This window comes from Bufo bufo, chromosome 7, assembly GCF_905171765.1.
Source record: "Bufo bufo chromosome 7, aBufBuf1.1, whole genome shotgun sequence".
In the NCBI taxonomy this organism is placed as follows: domain Eukaryota; kingdom Metazoa; phylum Chordata; class Amphibia; order Anura; family Bufonidae; genus Bufo; species Bufo bufo.
In genome coordinates, this window is record NC_053395.1 from 216,244,621 (window position 1) to 216,266,186 (window position 21,566).

Below are 21,566 nucleotides of genomic sequence, written 5' to 3' on the forward strand. Positions count from 1 at the left end.
CCACAGAAACAGTGATAGCACAGTGCCCCTTGATAAGCTTCCTATCGCTGAAGTACAATTGTATCCAGTATAGATAATGCTGTGAGCAAAATACATCAGCAGCAGCTACACAAGTCACTAAAAGTTTGCTATAATGTATCATTCTGGAGTCGAGGCTGTTTAGCTCACAGAGCACTAGATACTTCTCAGCTAAGAGTAGGACTCGCTGTGTACAGGTCTTCTGCAAGGGCTACAGATCTCAAGGGGCCCCACAGCAAAACAGTATAGGCCCCCACCTAGTATGCGTGAGACAATCACTCCCAGGCAAGGACCCAGATTTCTGACAAATTTACATTTTTTAAAATTTAATTACAAGGAATACACTTTAAAAAATTCTAATAAAAAAGTCGCCTTCCACCCCACCCACTTTATCTGACTTCTATGTCAGTAAAATGGAGCTTAATGAATGCAGTGCTCCTTCCAAAGTCTCAGCTACCACTAGGGGGCACACAAGTTATACAGTTAATGGAAGCTGAAATGATTGCACTGTGCTCCCCCTAGTGGTGGCTGTATGAAAATCCAAGCCTCCTAGCAGTTGCGCGGTATGCCTCCGTTAAAGGTATGCTACTGTTTACTGCCTCTGAATGTAATCATGAGTGTCCTCATTCACTGACAGCCAAGTATTGTTTTGAATGGTGAGGAACTGAACAGAAAGTTGATTAGATCTGTACAGTAAGTAAATATGGGAAAGCCCTTTAAGGCCTTACCTGATCTCATCTGATGAACTGTTGGGGTCACTTGTTCAATGAAGGTGTCAGGACCTAAGCTAGTGTCTCATTGAACGGGTCAATTACAGATCAACGATTAGCAGAAAGTAATAGATACTAAATAAGGACTTTTCAACGGGGATCAAAGAGTGAAATGATTCTTCTAAGATATGGAAGGTCCAAGGTACCCCAATGCACTGAGAATTTAAAATTTAATGGCATCACGAATGTGCACCAACACCTAGATGTAACGTGCTCAGATACACTATATGGAGAAAAGTATTGGGACACATACACATTCCACCTACTGGGGCTTTTATGACATCCCATTCTAAATCCATAAGCATTATTGTGGAGTTGGTCCCCCTTTGGTCTTCTATAAATATTTTGGAGGTGTCTGTGGGAATTTTTACCCATTGATCCATAAGAGCTCAGACGCTGACTGTGTAGGCCTGGCTCGCCGTTCTAGTTAATCGCAAAGGTGTTGGATAGGATTGAGAACAAGGCTCTGTGCGGCCAGCCAATTTAAGATTTCCCTTCACTGGAACTATGTGGCCGAGGCTGACCCCTAAAAACAAACCCATAGTATTATTCCCCCTCCACCACCTTTACAGTTGGCACAATGCAGTCAGGCAGATAACGTTCTCCTGGCATTCGCCAAACTCAGATGAATCCATCAGATAGAGAAGCATTTTGGTCACTGCACAGAAGACATGTTCACTGCTCGAGAGTCCAATGTTGACGTGCTTTACACCGCTTCATGCCACGCCTGCCATTCTGCTTGATGATGTAAGGCTGGCATGCAGCTGCTCGGCCATGGAAACCCATGCCATGAAGCTGCCGGCACAGGGGTATGGACTCTGCAGTTATGGAGTCAGCAGAGCGTTGGTGACTTATGTTCTATGCTCCTCAGCACTCAGCGACCCCGCTCTGTCACTTTACGTTACAGTTCATGGCTGAAATCCTGCGGTTCCTTTCACTTTGCAATAATACCATTCACAAGTGATATCTCGGAGGCAAGACATTTCACATAGTGACTTGTGTCAGTGGTAACATCCTGTTACAGGACCATGCGGGAATTCAGCTAATGTCAGCAGACCCTAACTCTACTATTCTTATGCTTACTGATAGCCCCCTTACTGCACAATTTAAACTTTTACACAAAAATATCTGTAAAGACAGACTGCATAGATAGCGGCTGGATGTTATACTCCTGTGGTAATGATTAAAATACAACAGTCACAAAATACACATAGATTTGCGTTCACTAATAGTGATCCTATGCAATAAAGAGTACCCTATAGTGACGTACCCACTCAGTGTACATAAACATACACAAACAAAAGATAAACTGAGACTAAAACGGGTGTAGCAGCAAAATATAAATATACTTTATTGAATGATACATAAGAAATTAATTATACATGATGTAATGCATCAGATAAAAAAGGTGGACTACACCTGAGGGGACATAGTCACACGAAAATGATGGAAAAGGGGAGTGAAGCAACCAAAAAGCTAAGACAGTACAAATATAGATCTCCAAGCATACATATAAAAAAGAAAGACCTATCCAATGTGTCTAAAAATGTCACAAATGTCAGGATAGTATTAGCATGCACTCACATGTCTCCACATGGACATAAAAAGCTGCCAGTGCGCTGTAAACAAAATCCCACATGGAGACATGCATGTGCATAACAATCAATCACTTTCATGGTCCCACACACATAGTATCATCTGTCTCTTATATAGAGAGCCAAATCCTATATACATGTGTGAGCATGCACATAAGTATCACCAAGAAGGCAAATAGGGCTGCCAGTGCTTTAAACTAGAGCCATATCTGGAAGTATACAGGGATTAATCACCTAGATACCCGCATCCACAAAGTGAAAACAGGGATCGCAGAGATCAACCCCTGCAGCATGCACTAAGTAACTAAATATACCACAAAGAAAAATCATTGTTACAGCAAAAGGTAGCCTCACACTATAAGGTTACATACCCATGAGAATAGAAAACTGTCCAACTCAGGAGAGCAACGTACCCCGACGCGCGTCTCGGCTGCGATGCCTTCTTCTGGGGGATCAGAACTGCTGAAAACTTAAAGGGTTTCTGTCACCAGATTTAACCCTATTAAACTGGCTGACATTAGCGATGTGCTAATGTCAGCAGACCCTAACTCTACTATTCTTATGCTTACTGATAGCCCCCTTACTGCACAATTTTAACTTTTATGATATGCAAATTAGCTTCTAGGAGCTGGGGGGACGTTGCTCCTGCACCTAGAGGCTCCGTTCTCCTACCTCATGTCACGCCCTGCCATCCTTGATTGACAGGGCCAGGCAGCGCTCGTCTCCTCCTGCCGGCCCAGAAAACGGCACTGCGCAGGCGCGAGATTTATCAAGCACACAGGGCCTGCAGGAGAAGATGAACGCTGGCCCTGTCAATCAAGGATGGCAGGGCGTGACATAAGGTGGGAGAACGGAACCTCTAGGTGCAGGAGCAACGCCCCCCCCCCCCCCCCCCGCGCTCCTAGAGGCTAATTTGCATATCATAAAAGTTAAAATTGTGCAGTAAGGGGGCTATCAGTAAGCATAAGAATAGTAGAGTTAGGGTCTGCTGACATTAGCACATCGCTAATGTCAGCCAGTTTAATAGGGTTAAATCTGGTGACAGAAACCCTTTAAGTTTTCAGCAACGTTTAAAGTATTGTATCCATTGTGTGTATTCTTTTGCAGGTGTCGCAATGTGATATTATTATTATTATTTATTATTAAAGCGCCATTCATTCCATAGCGCTGCACATATGATAAGCGGTGCACATACATAATACAGACAATTGCACTAATTATAAACAAGACGAGTTACAAACTGGTACAGAAGGAGAGAGGGCCCTGCCAGCAGCCCTATTTGCCTTCTTGGTGATACTTATGTGCATGCTCACACATGTATATAGGATTTGGCTCTCTATATAAGAGACAGATGATACTATGTGTATGGGACCATGAAAGTGATTGATTGTTATGCACATGCATGTCTCCATGTGGGATTTTGTTTATAGCGCACTGGCAGCTTTTTATGTCCATGTGGAGACATGTGAGTGCATGCTAATACTATCCTGACATTTGTGACATTTTTAGACACATTGGATAGGTCTTTCTTTTTTATATGTATGCTTGGAGATCTATATTTGTACTGTCTTTTTGACATTTATGACGAATAGATGTGACATCCTTATGTGTCAGGGTGTTTGGTATATGTCTAAGTTTTTGGTTGCTTCACTGCCCTTTTCCATCATTTTCGTGTGACTATGTTATGTCCCCTCAGGTGTGGTCCACCTTTTTTATCTGATGCATTACATCATGTATAATTCATTTCTTATGTATCATTCAATAAAGTATATTTATATTTTGCTACTACACCCGTTTTAGTCTCAGTTAATCTTTTGTTTGTGTCCCTGTGGTAATGGCAGACTGCATGGCTAAGGGCTGGAAGTTACACACCTGTGGTAATAGCAGGGTGCTTGGCTAGGGCTGGAAGTTACACACCTGTGGTAATAGCAGGGTGCTTGGCTAGGGCTGGAAGTTACACACCTGTGGTAATAGCAGGGTGCTTGGCTAGGGCTGGAAGTTACACACCTGTGGTAATAGCAGGGTGCTTGGCTAGGGCTGGAAGTTACACACCTGTGGTAATGGCAGACTGCATGGCTAAGGGCTGGAAGTTACACACCTGTGGTAATAGCAGGGTGCTTGGCTAGGACTGGAAGTTACACACCTGTGGTAATAGCAGGGTGCTTGGCTAGGGCTGGAAGTTACACACCTGTGGTAATAGCAGGGTGCTTGGCTAGGGCTGGAAGTTACACACCTGTGGTAATAGCAGGGTGCTTGGCTAAGGGCTGGAAGTTACACACCTGTGGTAATAGCAGGGTGCTTGGCTAGGACTGGAAGTTACACACCTGTGGTAATAGCAGGGTGCTTGGCTAGGGCTGGAAGTTACACACCTGTGGTTATAGCAGGGTGCTTGGCTAGGGCTGGAAGTTACACACCTGTGGTAATAGCAGGGTGCTTGGCTAGGGCTGGAAGTTACACACCTGTGGTAATAGCAGGGTGCTTGGCTAGGGTTGGATGTTATACGCCTGTGCTAATGGCAGACTGCATGTTAGGGGCTGCATGTTTTACACCTTTGGTAATGGGGCTCAATAAAACACCTGAAGTCCTTTGCTGGCTGGATTAATTTTCCCATCACATTATGCACTGCTCGTTTCCACGGTTTACGACCATCCTGCAATCCAGCATTGGTGTCCGTGCTTGCATACTATAGAAAAAGGCACTGGCCTCTCTGGTGTGCACATAGGCTGGTGCTTTTTCCTCTAGTGGACAAGCATGGCCACCGATGCTGGATTACAGTGTGGTCGTAACCATGGAAACGAGCATTATATAATGTGATGGAAAAATGAGTCTAGCCAGTAAAGGAAGCAATATGGATAACAACAATACATAGTTTCTCTACATGATAAATGCCATTTCCTGAAGTGAGACAACCCCTTTAACCTTATTTATTTATTTTATGCACTTATAGAGCACTGACATATTCCACAGCGCTTTATAGACATTATCACTACCCACTGTCCCCAGTGGGGCTCACAATCTAAGTTCCTTTTCAGTGTGTCAGTGTGGGAGGAAACCAGAGAACCCAGAGGAAACCAAGGCAAACATAGGTCAGGACCTAGGACCCCAGCACTGCAAGGCACCAGTGCTAACCACTAAGCCACTGTGCTTGCAAACACATGCACACCTGGCCGACCCAAATGTGTAGGTGTATGGTGTGTTGGGAGGAATAGCTGTCAGCGGTATGAGCCTCCATACCCATTTCTTCCCCCTGGACAGCCAAAGATTTGAGTATGGACTCATTGTCTGACAATCCTATTAAATAGACAGTGGTTGTTAGGCAATTTGTACTTCGCAACCAGTCTGTCTTGAAAAGTTGCTAAAAAAACAATAATCGTCCAGATTATCGTGAACGACCATTCCTCAAAACGGTTGTTCCTGACAATCTGCCCATGTAAATGTGCCTACGATCACCCAATGAATGAGCGAAATTCTCATTCATTGGGTAATCCCTGTAGCTCATGCAGGCACCACCAATCATAGTTTCTGGGCAGCAATAACGATGACTTGTCCTCATACAGTGAAGGAGATTGCTTCACGGAACGAGCCGCCGACTGTAGGGGAAAAAGTGATCTTTCCCGACAGTTGGCGGCTCGTTCAGTGAATGAGACACATTTATATGAAGCGATCTCCTTCACTGTATGATGATCACCCCGTCCAAATTCACCTTTATATGTTCAACCGGAGGAATCTAAAGGACAAGACCATGTGTGGTGGTCAACACCAGGCACTAGAACTGAAACTCTACCTAATGCATATTACCAGCTCTGTATCCTCTGACAATCGCACCTTGTGCCCCTGCAGCCGCCTCATTATCTCTTAGTAAATAGCTCTTCTGCAATGTCATTGTCAGCAAAGATAAGACGTCAAGGGACCATTTTATGGACGTTATGTATATATTACTTGACAGGTACATTTAGGAATACAGTGGCCAGCATGGCGCCTGCATGGCAAGCAGTCCTCTTGGTTCTCCTCTCTTCCATGTGTCATGGGCTCAACGGTCCAGTCCATGGAGACATCATGGCCATTGCTGGACCTCTGCAGAGCAACAACAATGGTCGTCTTAATGAAGTGGAGCCAGGGGGAGTATTTAGGTGCAACAACGACATTTTAAATGACTTGAAAGACCAAATTCCAACCCTGCAGAAGTATGGCATCACCCACTACAAGATCCAGCTGGCTGTGAACTCTGTAACCTTCAAGGGCAAGGATGAGGGACAACTGCAGTGTTACAGGACCCTTCTTCAGGAACTGCAGGGAGCCAGCATTAAACCAATTGTGATCTTACATGACAGTGACCTCAACAGACTTTTTGAAGTTGGCACCCAGACTGGCACCAGCCCTGTTGATGCCTATGCAGAATATGCTAAATTTGCATTTCATTCCTTTGGGGATTTGGTCCAAACCTGGATAACATTTGATGTTCCTGCAGATGTAACAGATTCACAAACCCTGCAGGTTCTGCTGGACGCCCATGAGAGAGTGTTTGCGCTATATCACCAGAAGTACCCTGCTGGAGGTGAGTTATTAAAGGGGAACCGAGATTTATGATGATTGAATGACAGACACAGAAAAACAATACAGTAAATGTTTTCATGACCAATACAACAAAACCAGTGAATAGAACCACAACTATTTGGATGTGATGATACATTACACATAAAAAAGGATTATTAACATTTAAAACGTAGATGAATTATATTAATTTAAGAGTGATTAAATAAGAATATAACTACTATAATACTTCTCCTATGTACAAGAATATAACTGCTATAATACTGCTCCTATGTATAAGAATATAACTACTATAATACTTCTCCTATGTACAAGAATATAACTACTATAATACTGCTCCTATGTACAAGAATATAACTACTATAATACTGCTCCTATGTACAAGAATATAACTACTATAATACTGCCTCCTATGTACAAGAATATAACTACTATAATACTGCTCCTATATACAAGAATATAACTACTATAATACTGCCTCCTATGTACAAGAATATAACTACTATAATGCTGCCTCCTATGTACAAGAATATAACTACTATAATACTGCCTCCTATGTACAAGAATATAACTACTATAATACTGCCTCCTATGTACAAGAATATAACTACTATAATACTGCTCCTACGGTATGTACAAGAATATAACTACTATAATACTGCTCCTATGTACAAGAATATAACTACTATAATGCTGCCTCCTATGTATAAGAATATAACTACTATATTACTGCGCCTATGTACAAGAGTATAACTACTATAATACTGCTCCTATGTACAAGAATATAACTACTATAATACTGCCTCCTATGTACAAGAATATAACTACTATAATACTGCTCCTATGTATAAGAATATAACTACTATAATACTGCTCCTATGTACAAGAATATAACTACTATAATGCTGCCTCCTATGTATAAGAATATAACTACTATATTACTGCTCCTATGTACAAGAGTATAACTACTATAATACTGCTCCTATGTACAAGAATATAACTACTATAATACTGCCTCCTATGTACAAGAATATAACTACTATAATACTGCTCCTATGTACAAGAATATAACTACTTTAATACTGCTCCAATATGCAAGAATATAACTACTATAATACTGCCTCCTATGTTCAAGAATATAACTACTATAATACTGCTCCTATGTACAAGAATATAACTACTATAATACTGCTCCTATGTACAAGAATATAACTACTATAATACTGCTCTTATGTACAAGAGTATAACTACTATAATACTACCTCCTATGTACAAGAATATAACTACTATAATACTGCTCCTATGTACAAGAATATAACTACTATAATACTGCTCCTATGTACAAGAATATAACTACTATAATACTGCTCTTATGTACAAGAGTATAACTACTATAATACTACCCCCTATGTACAAGAATATAACTACTATAATACTGCTCCTATGTACAAGAATATAACTACTATAATACTGCTCCTATGTACAAGAATATAACTACTATAATACTGCTCCTATGTACAAGAGTATAACTACTATAATACTACCTCCTATGTACAAGAGTATAACTACTATAATACTACCTCCTATGTACAAGAATATAACTACTATAATACTGCTCCTATGTACAAGAATATAACTACTATAATACTGCTACTATGTACTAGAATATAACTACTATAATACTGCTCCTATGTACAAGAATATAACTACTATAATACTGCTCCTATGTACAAGAATATAACTACTATAATACTGCTCCTATGTACAAGAATATAACTACTATAATACTGCCTCCTATGTACAAGAATATAACTACTATAATACTGCTCCTATCTACAAGAATATAACTACTATAATGCTCCTATGTACAAGGATATAACTACTATAATACTGCTCCTATGTACAAGAATATAACTACTATAATACTGCTCCTATGTACAAGAATATAACTACTATAATACTGCTCCTGTATACAAGGATATAACTACTATAATACTGCTCCTGTATACAAGAATATAACTACTATAATGCTGCTCATATGTACAAGAATATAACTACTATATTACTGCCTCCTATGTACAAGAATATAACTACTATAATACTGTTCCTATAGTCAAGAGTAAGGACATTGACCAGTATGTTTGGAACGACCATCTAACGGCCATTAGTGGATGTGTCTTGTTTCTGGTACTGGTGATGATTGACTGGACAGTTACTATGAGAATCTCAGACTTTTGCAGTTTCCCTTTAGGCACAATTTCTACTTTCTATGTAAATCTGTCGCCCTCAGTATTTATTACCTGCAGGGTCTCAGATCTTCAAGGTGACATGCTTTTATCTTGTGGTAATGAATCACATTGTGAACTCTGCACCCAGAGCAGTCCTGTTTGTGTTAATCAATATCAGAACCAGATAAGACATTATCGTGAGTGTGATAAGATTGAAGAACCCGACTGATACATTGTTACAGAAAAACGTATCCACTCCATAGAGAGAGTAATTAGTAACATATAAAATGCTATCCTGGGTACAAGGACAACATAATAAATGGAAATGTATATTTCAGTGTATTACCCCTTATTAATCATCATCTTGATTAACCCCTTCTTCCCCAGAGGATTTTTCACCTTTGTGTTTGCGTTTTACGCTGCCCACCTTCCCAGAGACATAACTTTAAAGTTTTTCTGTTCACATAGCCGCATTGGGGCTTGATTTTTGGGGGACAAGTAGTACTTTCCAATGCCACCATTTAATATGGCATAGAATGCAGTGAGAAGTGGGGAAAAAATTCCAAATGTGGTGGAATTGGAAAAAAGAAACGCAATTTTTTTTTCAAATATTCGCTATATTGCTATATATTCTTGTTACTTAAGCAGGGAGGAATCATGACTTCAGATGGAAAAAAAGACGAATATTCTAAAAAACTAATATATTCGATATAGTGCTATATATTAGTTTTTCGAATATCCGTAATATTCAAAAACAATAATATATAGCAATATAGCGAATATTCAGAAAAAAAAAAAGATTGTAGAACAATTTAGCTAATATAGTGCTATAATCTTTTTTTTTATAGTTGCGATTTTTTTTCCGATCTGAACATCAGATGAGAAAAAAATTACAACTATAGAAGATTATAGCACTATATTAGCTAAATTGCTCTATATTCGTTTTTTTTTCTTCGAATATTCGCTATATTGCTATATATTCTTGTTTTAGAATATTACGAATATTCGAAAAAACGAATATATAGCACTATATCGAATATATTTGTTTTTTAGAATATTCGTCTTTTTAAAAAAAATCTGACCAGTTGTTCCACTTTGGCATACTCCTCCCCGACAAGAGTCCTCGTCATCATGGGAATGCCTGGGGGTTAGAATATACCATCGGATCTGAGTTTTCACGATCTCATTGATTCTCATTACGGAAATTCTCATTACGAAAATTCGCAATCAACACTACTCCTAAAGTCAAAGATATTGCAGACTTCTCATTGGCCCACAAGCTAGAAGCAGGGAGGGATCATGTGTACTGATTTTTTTTTTAAATCTCGAATATTCAAAATTACGAATATATATCACTATATTCTAAATATTAGCGAATTCTCAAAGTGCCTATATTCGAGAAAGAAATTAGCAATTTGAATATTCGTGATGAACACTATTTACTATGTGGTGAAAACTAACATACTATATTGATCTTCATTCTCCAGGTCAGTATGAATCTGGCGATACCACATATGTATAGTGTTTCTTGCGTTTTGATATTGAAAAAAAATTAAAAATTTGAAAGAAAATCTTTTTTGTAGTTATGTGTGCGAACCGTCTAAAAAATTGCAAATCGGCTCCTCTGATCGCTACGCAGGGGAGCCATAGCATTACCGGAAGTATGCACTTTCGTTAATACAGGCTCTCAGATGTCGTGGTTAGGTTTGACTATAGCATCTGAGAGGTTTAATGCCCACTATCGGCATTACCGCCAATCACGGACATTAGCCATACAGGCACCCGGTTGCTATGGCGCCTGCTCCATTCCGTAAGGACATCTTTAAACACCCGACATGTGACGTACTATAATGTCACATGTCGGGAAAGGGTTAATAAGGTACATAAGATAGAACAAAAGGGGGCCTTGCTCTGAACTGCATCTCTGTTTGTCATCATAATATACTGAATTCATAGTATTCAGTATATTGGGAAGACTAGATGGGCCAAATGGTTCTTATCTGCCGACACATTCTATGTTTCTATAATGTTTGGTTGCAGCCACCACTAGGGGGAGCTCATTGCATACATATGTTTACATCTTCCTTTTAGTTGAATACTAGCCGTGGAAATAAGCCTTATAACATATAACTGTATGGCTAAGTAAGGAAAGCATAGGATTTGGGGCTGTCAAACAGTTTAAAGATGATATAATATTTATAGAGATCAATAACTTTTATAAAAAATCATTGTACATTTTCTCAGTGGGTGTAAGGCAAGTTTTGGCGTGGGGCCTATGTGTTTTTTTGCCATTGATTCCGATTCAGTGAAATATTGGAACTCTGTTCACATGAGGAATTTTTTTGTGTCCATGGCCTATTATAGACGTCTTTCCCTCAGCATGGGCATAAAGGGTGAAAAGTTAACCTTGTGGATGTCTGCAGCCGCCACCAGGGGGAGCTCAGGAGCTTGCTGCATACTGTTATGCATTCAGCAATAGCACAGTATATAGTAAGCTCCCTCTAGTGGTGGCTGCACTAAATCTATGTCAATGCATGGGATTTGGAGCTCTGTATCAGAACAGAATCAGCATAGAAATTTGGACCTAAAAAGCATATGATAATAAAAGATGGAGCTTCACCATAAAGAAGTGATACATTTTATTGGAAATAGAGGAGGTTTTGCATGTGATTGGCATGTGATTTGTATGAAATGGCATTAATAACATCACTAGTATATATCCACAGCCACTGACGGAGGTGATAATGCTAATAAAAAAATGATTGATAGATAAAGGAGAACCGCCATATTCAGAACTGATTTATGGTGATCACGATTTTTTATTTTTATTATCAGGTGGACGGATATCCATTGCTCTAGGAACAGCAGCGCTGAGCACGACTCCTCGAGTCCTGGTAAATATAGTCCTTCAGCCCCCATGTTTTCCATGTATAAGGCCAGAGGAGGTCTAGGGGATGGCAAACTGGGCAACTGTCAAGGATTCCCATTTACTAGGTCCCCCTCCTATAGGCAGTACTCCCATTAACAACCTGAAATTATCATTGACCTCTTCACTGTGTAAGACCACCAAGGACTTCACAAATAACCCCTTTACTTCCCAAGACCACCAGTGATTTTAAAGTTGTGCGAAAATATTATCATTGTCTAAAAATGGAAGGAGGTGTGCTCTACTTTGGCCCCATCTTCTAGAGAAAAAAAAAGAATCAACATGAAGTAAATGGCGAGATCAAGGCCAAAGCAAATATACAGAGGGGGACTAATAGCAATGATAAAAATAAGGCCCCTTTCAGGAGCTGCTTGACACCACCACAATGGTACCACTAACCAGCTGTAACAGCAGATCTGGTGCCCCATGCTATTTTCATGGCTCCAGTTCCACTTTCTTTCTGTCAGCATTGTGGCATGAGACGACATCCGTGTGCAGGATCTCATCACTCAATAAAAGGAGAATAAGGCCAACCAGGAATGGGCCCCCTCTCTACATGGGTCCCAAAGCAGGTGCCTGGGCTGCTTTTGGGATATATATGCCCTTGCACATAGAAAACAATGGAGTCATGTGTGACAAGGACATCAACCAATTGACCATTTCTATGTGTTTTAGGAAACAGCTGATTTTCTTGCGTTGAACATACAATATGACTGCCATGATGGGGATCAGCTGCAAAAGTGGATTGCAAATCAGGTAAGGAATAAGTGACTCTTTGTACATGTACGTTGACCTTACCAACCAATTTGGACAGGACTGACCCACATCCAATCTGTATGTGGCCTCCCAAAGGGGCAGATTTTGGAGAAGATAATAATCAGACAGATAGATTTCAACTGCCTGATCCTAACATTTTTGGGGAGATACTGTAAGTCACTGTACGAGGCAGCATCAGACTGAGGTTACTTGGGCCCACCAGAGGAAATTATTATCGGGGCCCAACCCTGGTATCATCAATAGAGTCTACTAGGTTTTGACACAAAGAAATAGACCTTACTGGCAAGTGATTGGCTTCAACTGCAGCTCCAAATGTTTTTTTTCCCTGGATCTTTGGGGCCAGCTATGTCTTCAAAGCCTGGGCCCTCTAGACTTGATCTGGTACTCCAGCGGGCCAGTCCAACAGAGTGATAGTTGAGGTCCTATCGCATATTTAGATCTCGGGACCAGAGGCTCAATAAATACTCTAGAAATCTTTGGTCCCAGCAGGCTTTAGCATTAAAACTGGCAGGCAAACTCATCTCTGCTACATCTGTTTCTCTCTGGATCTCCTGTACTGACAGGCTTGCTGTGTAACTTAGCTTCTTCTTTATGCTGCAACTTCTCTCTTGGTAGTCTGTCTCTTAATTATGCCAGGGAACTCTCCTCCTGGCTCCTGAGGCTCTAAGCTGTGGCCTCCACATCCAGCAGAGCTGAAGGTGCTCTGGCTGGCTTGGCTTGGCCTAGGCACGTCCAGCAGAGACATGCCCAACGCTTCCCCTGCTCCTAGAAGCTAATTTGCATGTCATAAAAGTTAAAATTGTGCAGTAAGGGGGCTATCAGTAAGCATAAGAATAGTAGAGTTAGGGTCTGCTGACATTAGCACATTGCTAATGTCAGCCAGTTTAATAGGGTTAAATCTGGTGACAGAAACCCTTTAAAAGATTAGTGCAGAAATAGTGCAAATATATAACACAATTATATACTGCAATTAAATAGTGCAATGAAATCACATTAGAGTCTCTTCTTCAGTGCTTGCGGATCAAGTGCACCAAACTGGTACATAAAGTGCAAAAGTCCTTTGTAATCCACGGGAAGTAACAACGTCACTATATGTAATCCATGTAGGGCAATTATGTCATTTGTAATCCACATGGGGTAATGATGTATAAAATAGCAACACAGGTGATGAGAACCCTTTTTTTTTCCAAAGGGGGCTCCCGATTAACCTGATAAGGGGAAAAAAAGGAACTTTGGCGCAGACGTGCGCAACTTGGTGATGATCCTGAATGTGGGGGGAGTCCTAACTAACATGGCCATCTGGGTGAGGACTAAAAAGGGCAACAAAAACAAACAAAAACATAGCCAACATTTCCTCACCTGTCAGGTCGAGTCCAAGAAGTGGCTCCCATAAGTTCACAATGTCTTTACTTTAGCTTGCCTGGTGACAGAAGCTCTTTAGAGGAAGGACCTGACATGCTCCTCACTGCTGCTGCTGAAGCTGATGAGAGGTCGCTCTTGCCTCTTGTAATCCAGGCGCGCTGCTGTAGTAGAGCTCCACTGCCCTCTTGTGGCTGATCTTGGAAGGGACTGGGTGGTCACACTTGTCATTGTAGCAGCAACTTTCTGTTTAACGGGTTCGGAACCTCCTGCCATCAGAAAGGGGTTCAGGACCTCTGGCTGCACGGGAGCTGGTAGGCAGTCCTCCTCTCTTGTTGGTAAATTCTGGGAGGCTCTCTCCATTGCCGCAGCCACTTTCCATGGTAACTGATAGGTTAGACTGTAAGTGAAGGTAGAGGCTGATACACATCCCATCTGGCAAATTGGTGGTGGTGGCAATCCAGGGATAAGTTACTCCGGCTTTCGTTGGGGTCTTTCTTAAAAGCGCAGCACTCCCCCTGAGGTTTCTCGCAGACATCTGACTCGACCTACGGCTGCTGTGTCTTCCTGCCAGCACTCCGGTGCTGGCGCTGAGACGAGAGGCTTTTCCAGAAGGGTCATTCCCGTGGCAAATGGGCCCTTGAGGGACTCCGTAGGGGTGTACTCTACCTGGTCCCCTTTGTACAGGCTGTGACGGGCCCCAGGCAGATAAGGACGCTTCACAGAGCGACGGTTAACAAACAACTCCTGCCCAGTTTTATTGTCCCTGATGAAGCCAGTACCTTTCTCTACAGAGAACCAGATGATTCCGGTTCTTCTCTCGAAGTCTGGGTCTCTGGGCTGTGGTCGGTCTAACACGCGGACTACCCAGTCTTCAATTGCTCGTCTGTAGTCCCACATAGTGTAGGCACAGGACGTCACCTCCTTTGGGACCATAGGGTTGAGGCCCGTAAAAGATCAGCTCCTCTTGGGTGGCAGAGTAGATACTCCGGCCGCCTCTGCCACGCTAGCCGGCACGGGGAATGCTCCGGGCCCCTTCTCGGGTCTCTGTACGAGCTGCGACTCCCGAATGTCTTGCATGGCACCGCGCAGTTCCGGCAAGTCATCTCTGCATAGCATTTTGCCCCAGTTTGGTTTGGGCAGCGCCATCTTTCTTGCTCTCGTGCCGACACAAACTGGTGAGACAGGAGGAGCTTTTAGGGTGGAGTCCTCACTTCCTTTGGCTGTGCTGGGTTGTTCCCTGTGGGCAGAGCTCGATTTTCCCACTCTTAGTCTGGGCGTTCCTTTACTTTCCCGCTCTTGAGATGCAAGAAGAAGGTACGCCATCACAGGCAAAGATGGCTGATTAACCCTTCGGATGCCGACCCGCACTTTCCTGCACCTGTCGCTCCGCAGTAAATGTAATAAAGTCATTATTAAACGGTTTCTTGACAATTCTGTAGGCCTTGTAGTAGAAGGACACACAAATCCTGTTCGTGACGCCAGTTGCAACGCAGCAGCAACGAACAGGGCCCCTTTTGTAATGGTGGCGGTACCCAGGTGTAGGAATGGCCGAGTGGTATAGGGTGGCCTAAAATGTCCCTTCTAGTGTGAGTGTCACGGTGCTCCTACCTGGATACGGTTGGAACCCCAGGTGTTGGCTCCGAAGCAGACAAATGGGGGGTAGTAATTGAGGGATGAAAGAAGTAACTTGACTCAAGTAAGTGGAATATTCCGACTCCTAGACAAATTTGGTGAATACTCAGGATTTAAAGTGAATAAAAATAAATGCGAACTCCTAGATATAACACCGCACCCAGAAAGAAGTAATCTAGGAAAGATTACTGGGCTTCCAGTAAGCATGGCAAAGGGATCTATCAAATACCTAGGGGTACTAATTGGGAAAACACCAAGCACAATATATACTCTTAATTACCCTCCGTTAATTAAGAAAATATTAAGTGACATATCCAGATGGATGAAACTCCCACTATCGCTACTAGGAAGATGTCACATGCTTAAGATGATCTGTATATCTAGATTACTTTATCTTATGCAAACAATACTGTTATTAATAAAACACTCAGACATAAAACGATTAGAGACGGCCTTTAGAGCTTTTATATGGGCATCAAAAAAAACAATGATATCCTTGATGACGTTACAGCTGAACAAACAAACCAGAGGATTAAACTTTCCTGATTTAAGAACATATAACCTAGCTAGCCTACTACGCCACTGCTTAGACTGGATAGGAGAACGTAGCAAACACTCTAATTACGGGTTAGAGAGGGAAATGTTTAGACCCTGGAACTTATCTACATTATTACACACAAAATTCTCAGAATTGCCAATTAAAGCCAAGCACAACCTTCTATTCAAAGACATATACGCGACATGGAAAGCAGTAAGGAAAAAACTAGGACTACCCTGGTAATGCTCCAAATACCTAAATCCATTGACACTCATACAACTAGGTACAGAAAACACCAACATCTGGAAAGGACCAAAAACAATAGCAGACTTCTGGAATAAAGAAGAAAAAAGATACTGCACATTCCGGGAATTTAAAGATAAAACAGAGATAGAAGAATATTCTTTTCTAAATTATTATGGAATAGTGGGAAAGCTAAAGGAAAAACTGGTAGACTACACACAGGAGTCACAACGCACAGCTTTCGACTCCCTAAAAGGTAATATAGGAGAAGAAATAAAAATATCCTACATTTACAAAGACATAAGGCGCCACACTTCAGAGAAACAAACTAAGAGTGTATTCAAACAATGGAAAAAAGTAATCCCAGAGTTGAACACACCAGTAGATGTGTTAAGGGGATGGGAATCAGTGTGCAGGTCCACAGTCAGTGAGATATGGAGAGAAACACAATATCGCATAATACATAGAGCTATATATGGTTTCTACACAAGGAATAAACAGACTGACAAAATGACCGCCTGCCCTAAATGCAAGATGGAAAACACAGATCTATATCATGGCCTATGGTCGTGCCCAGCAGTCCAGAAGTTCTGGGAAGCCATAAGACAGCACATACATGATACACTTAAAATAAGCATAGCTCATGACCCATGTCTGTTCATAATACAAGCAGGAAAGGGAGACAGTATAATAACGAAGGCGATGCATATGTTGATACTGGCATCCAAAAGATGCCTTTTGAGTAAATGGTTAGAAAAACAGTGCCCGACCGTTACAGAAGTAATTCAACAAGTGAAACGAGGTTTACAACTAGAAGTAATAGAAGTTGAACAGAATAAAACGAAATTAACCACACAATTTTTCAATAAGTGGCAACAATTTATTGAAGCTTTCATGTCTGTGGAGGAAATACGATTAATTGTAACACCATTTCAAGACACAACATGGTATCATAAGGGGGTGCTTTCAAACTCATTGGGAAAGCTGAAACTATAGAAAGAAATGCATTTAAAACTTTATTGTAGGACTAAAAAAAAACATACTAAAAAATAAGGCAATAATGACGCAAACAGAAATAGGAGAAGCATGCCGTGGAGAGAGGGTGGGGGGGGGGGAGAGGGAGGGGAGGAGGGTTTGTTTGGGTCTCAAGAGACTATTGGGGAATTACTGATGATTTAAATGTCTGTCATTGTCATTACCGAAACATTCATGTAACCATGGACATTCATCCGGACATTCATTTCGCTGACCAATGATAGCATTCAATGTATGATAACAACTGATGTTAAATATCAAATGTAATGCTTGATTTGTGTTGTTGATCTTCTTTGAAAAAATTAATACACAAAGTTAAAAAAAAAAAAGAAAACAAAAAAAAGAAGTAACTTGAGTCCAGACCTTGTATGAAGTTCAATAGCAGCTTTACTTGAATAAACATTCATCAAACATGGTTTACAGACTTTGTCTTGGTTTCAGCAGGCTTTAGCATTAAAACTGGCAGGCAAACTCATAGAAACATAGAATGTGTCGGCTGATAAGAACCATTTGGCCCATCTAGTCTCCCCAATATACTGAATACTATGAATAGCCCCTGGCCCTATCTTATATGAAGGATGGCCTTATGCCCATGTCACTCGTCATTGCTACATCTGTTTCTCTCTGGATCTCCTGTACTGACAGGCTTGCTGTGTAACTTAGCTTCTTCTTTATGCTGCAACTTCTCTCTTGGTAGTCTGTCTCTTAATTATGCCAGGGAATTCTCCTCCTGGCTCCTGAGGCTCTAAGCTGTGGCCTCCACATCCAGCAGAGCTGAAGGTGCTCTGGCTAACTTGGCTTGACCTAGGCACGTCCAGCAGAGACATGCCCAGCACTTGCTTCCTTCCTTAAGCTAGACTGCTCTAGAAACTGGTCCCCTCCCTTCCGAAAGGAAGTGGGACTCGCCCACTCCTCCACAGGGGGGGGGGGTGTTAGAATGGAATGGAAAGCTCTATTCTACCTAACTGTAGCTCTGCCGTGTTTGCTGCCACCTGCTGGTTAACCAGGCATATTACATTTTAACATAACAGTTATAAAATAGGAAATGCACAGTGGACCTGGAATAAATACACATGATGACCTGAGGTTAACCAATAAAGACAGTAGCAGGGTACAAAGGTGGTAATGCCACTCTGAGGCTTTACACAAAGCAGACAAACCTTAAAGAGAAAATAAACCAGTTCTGAACTAAACATATTATATTTCAGCATGCAAGGGCAGGGCCACATAGTTCACCTATTAAAGGTGAATGTTTTGGCTATAGCTGGGGACAAGCCATCACCATGTGTCTCTCGCCCTATGGTATATATTTCTATGTTATGTTATAATATATTGTCACCAGCATTATCATTACAGGACATCAGGAAGGGTCTGGACATGTTGGTTTTCAGCTTAGCCTTGGAGGACTGTGGTTCCATAGATGAGAAATATCTCCCTGCCTTTAAAATGCTTAAAGGTAAAGTATTGATGTCCATTCCAGAACATAATCTGTCCGACAGTCAAGTTATTACTATAAATAGTGGGAGGTTTCCCATCATTTCTGCTTTAAATGCTTTTGTAAAGTTCTCTAAGACCTAGATATCCATATAGGATCATCAACAACATGCATTCTAAGTCACCAGAACCTCTGTATTAATGAATTTCTTTTACAGCACTTGATGGCTCGGGTCCAGTTTTGAAAGGTTATGATGTCAGCCCATTTATACTCCAGCCCCATGAAAATCAAAAAAGGTTAGTACCAAAAATATTCTTTATATATTCTTTCAGTTCCTGTCAATGCAGTTCACTTCATAGTCTCAAAACCAGAGTTCATAACTTTGTGACAAGTTAAAGGGGTTGTCCAAGTGTGTAAAACTGATGAACTATACTCAGGATAGGTCATCAGTATTTGACTGGTAGTGGTCAATCTCCTGACAACCCCGTCAATCAGTTGTTTGAAGTGGCCATGGTGCTCCGGTGAGTGTGGTGACCTACTCCTCGGCCAGTGGCGGCACTCAGAGCCCTCTCTGTGGGCACCCACACCCTGGAAAAAGTCTATGGTGTACTAATTAGTGTTGAGTGCGAATATTCGAATAGCGAATTTTTTTAGCAAATATCGGCACTTCGCTAATTCGCGAATATTTTGAATATAGCACTATAAATTCGCTATTTCGAATATTCTTTTTTTTTTTGTTTTTTTTATTGTTATATTTTTTTCTTTCCCACTTCCCAAAAGTAGTTCTTACCTGTCCTGAGGATTCCTGGCTTCCTGGCTGCTCCAGTCAGTGCCCGTTGCCGCTTCTGCCGACTTCCGTGCTCATGGAGCATCCCCATCACCATGGGAACGCCTCCATACTAGAATGTACTGTCGGATGTGAGAATTAAGTTAAAATCGCAATGCGATTAATATAACTTGAAGTAATCGCATTGCGATTTCAACTTAGACCTGGTTTATTATGGTTGGCTTGGTAGAATTAGCGAAGATGACGAATATGACGAATGTATTCGTCATATTCCTCAAAACGAAGATAACAAAGTATTCTCCATCTTCGTTTTTAGCTCCATATTCGTCAACTTCGTTAATTCTAGCAATCAAATAGGAAAGTTGACTATAGAGACAGCTGTGTTTAATTCGCTATGCGATTATATTACTTTGCTTTTTTTTTTATAAATAGAATAATTATAATACTTGATAATTATTATAATTATTCTATTTATTTAAAAAAAAAGCTAAGTAATATAATCGCATAGCGCATTAAACACAGCTGTCTCTATAGTCAACTTTCCTATTTGATTGCTAGAATTAGCGAAGTTGACGAATATGGCGCTAAAACGAAGATGGAGAATACTTCGTTATCTTCGTTTTGATGAATATGACGAATACATTCGTCATATTCGTCATCTTCGCTAATTCTAGATATCAAACCATATTATTTAAATCGCATATTAATCGCGATAACTAGAATAATGACGAATATTCGATTTCGACGAATATGAGACGAACATTCAAGCGAATATTCGCGAATTTCGTCGAAATCGAATATGGCACCTCCCGCTCATCACTAGTACTAATATGCCTTAGACTTTTCCTGCCATTCAGCAGCGCAGGGCGCACTATGAACGGCACAGGCGGCGCACTGAATGTAGGCAGGATATTGTAAATAAATTATGAAGTACATGGAAGATATTCTATATTGGACTGTAGTATTCAAGTTAAATTGCTGTGTTGGCACTTTGCGATAAATAAGTGGGTTTATGTTGCAGTTTGGGCACTCGGTCTGTAAACGGTTCGCCATCACTGGCCTAGGCTCAGTTCAGTCCAATTCAAGTGAATGGGACTGAGCTGCAATACCAAGCACAACCACTATCCAGTGGGCAGCGCTGTGCTTGATAAGATGCGAGTAACATCACAAGTCACATCGCTCACCGAAGTGCAGCGGCCTCCTCAAACAGCTGATTGGCTGAATTCTGGATGTCGGACCCCCGACTATCTAATAAAGATGACCTATCATGAGGAAAACACGAATAAACCCTTTTAAAGAAATAAAAGACTTCCTTTTCTATTACTGTTTTTTAAACATATTCGTCTTTTTATATCTTACTCTCTCTTTCGTTCACTTACTCTGGAAAGACTGGTCACAGCTGTAATTCTTCATATCCCCTGTGGAGGTGCTGCAGAGAAAAATGAAGAATTTCTGCTAAGGTGCAGAGACTCCTTCAGATCATTGTGATTATTAAATTTATAGGAGACTCAGTTCTTGTACTGTAATGCTTCATATCCCCTGTGGGGCACTGCAGCACTGCTAGTCCCTGCGATAATATTATTATGTTATTATCAGGGCACCCTTTTAGCAAAAAGGGATTGTCCATAGCCTTAGAACTTCCTGTGACCACTAGTGCACATGTTGCTTG

At 41.2% G+C, this 21,566-nt stretch overlaps 1 protein-coding gene across 1 annotated transcript in view; it reads left to right on the plus strand.

Annotated features, from left to right (window-relative positions):
- LCT (lactase) overlaps positions 1–21,566 on the plus strand; it is a 129,303-nt gene that overhangs the window by 60,637 nt on the left and 47,100 nt on the right. The window contains exons 18-19 of the mRNA XM_040441528.1: positions 6,464–6,938; positions 19,328–19,406. Coding sequence (XP_040297462.1) covers positions 6,464–6,938; positions 19,328–19,406 — 554 coding nt within the window. The remainder of the gene's footprint in view (positions 1–6,463; positions 6,939–19,327; positions 19,407–21,566) is intronic.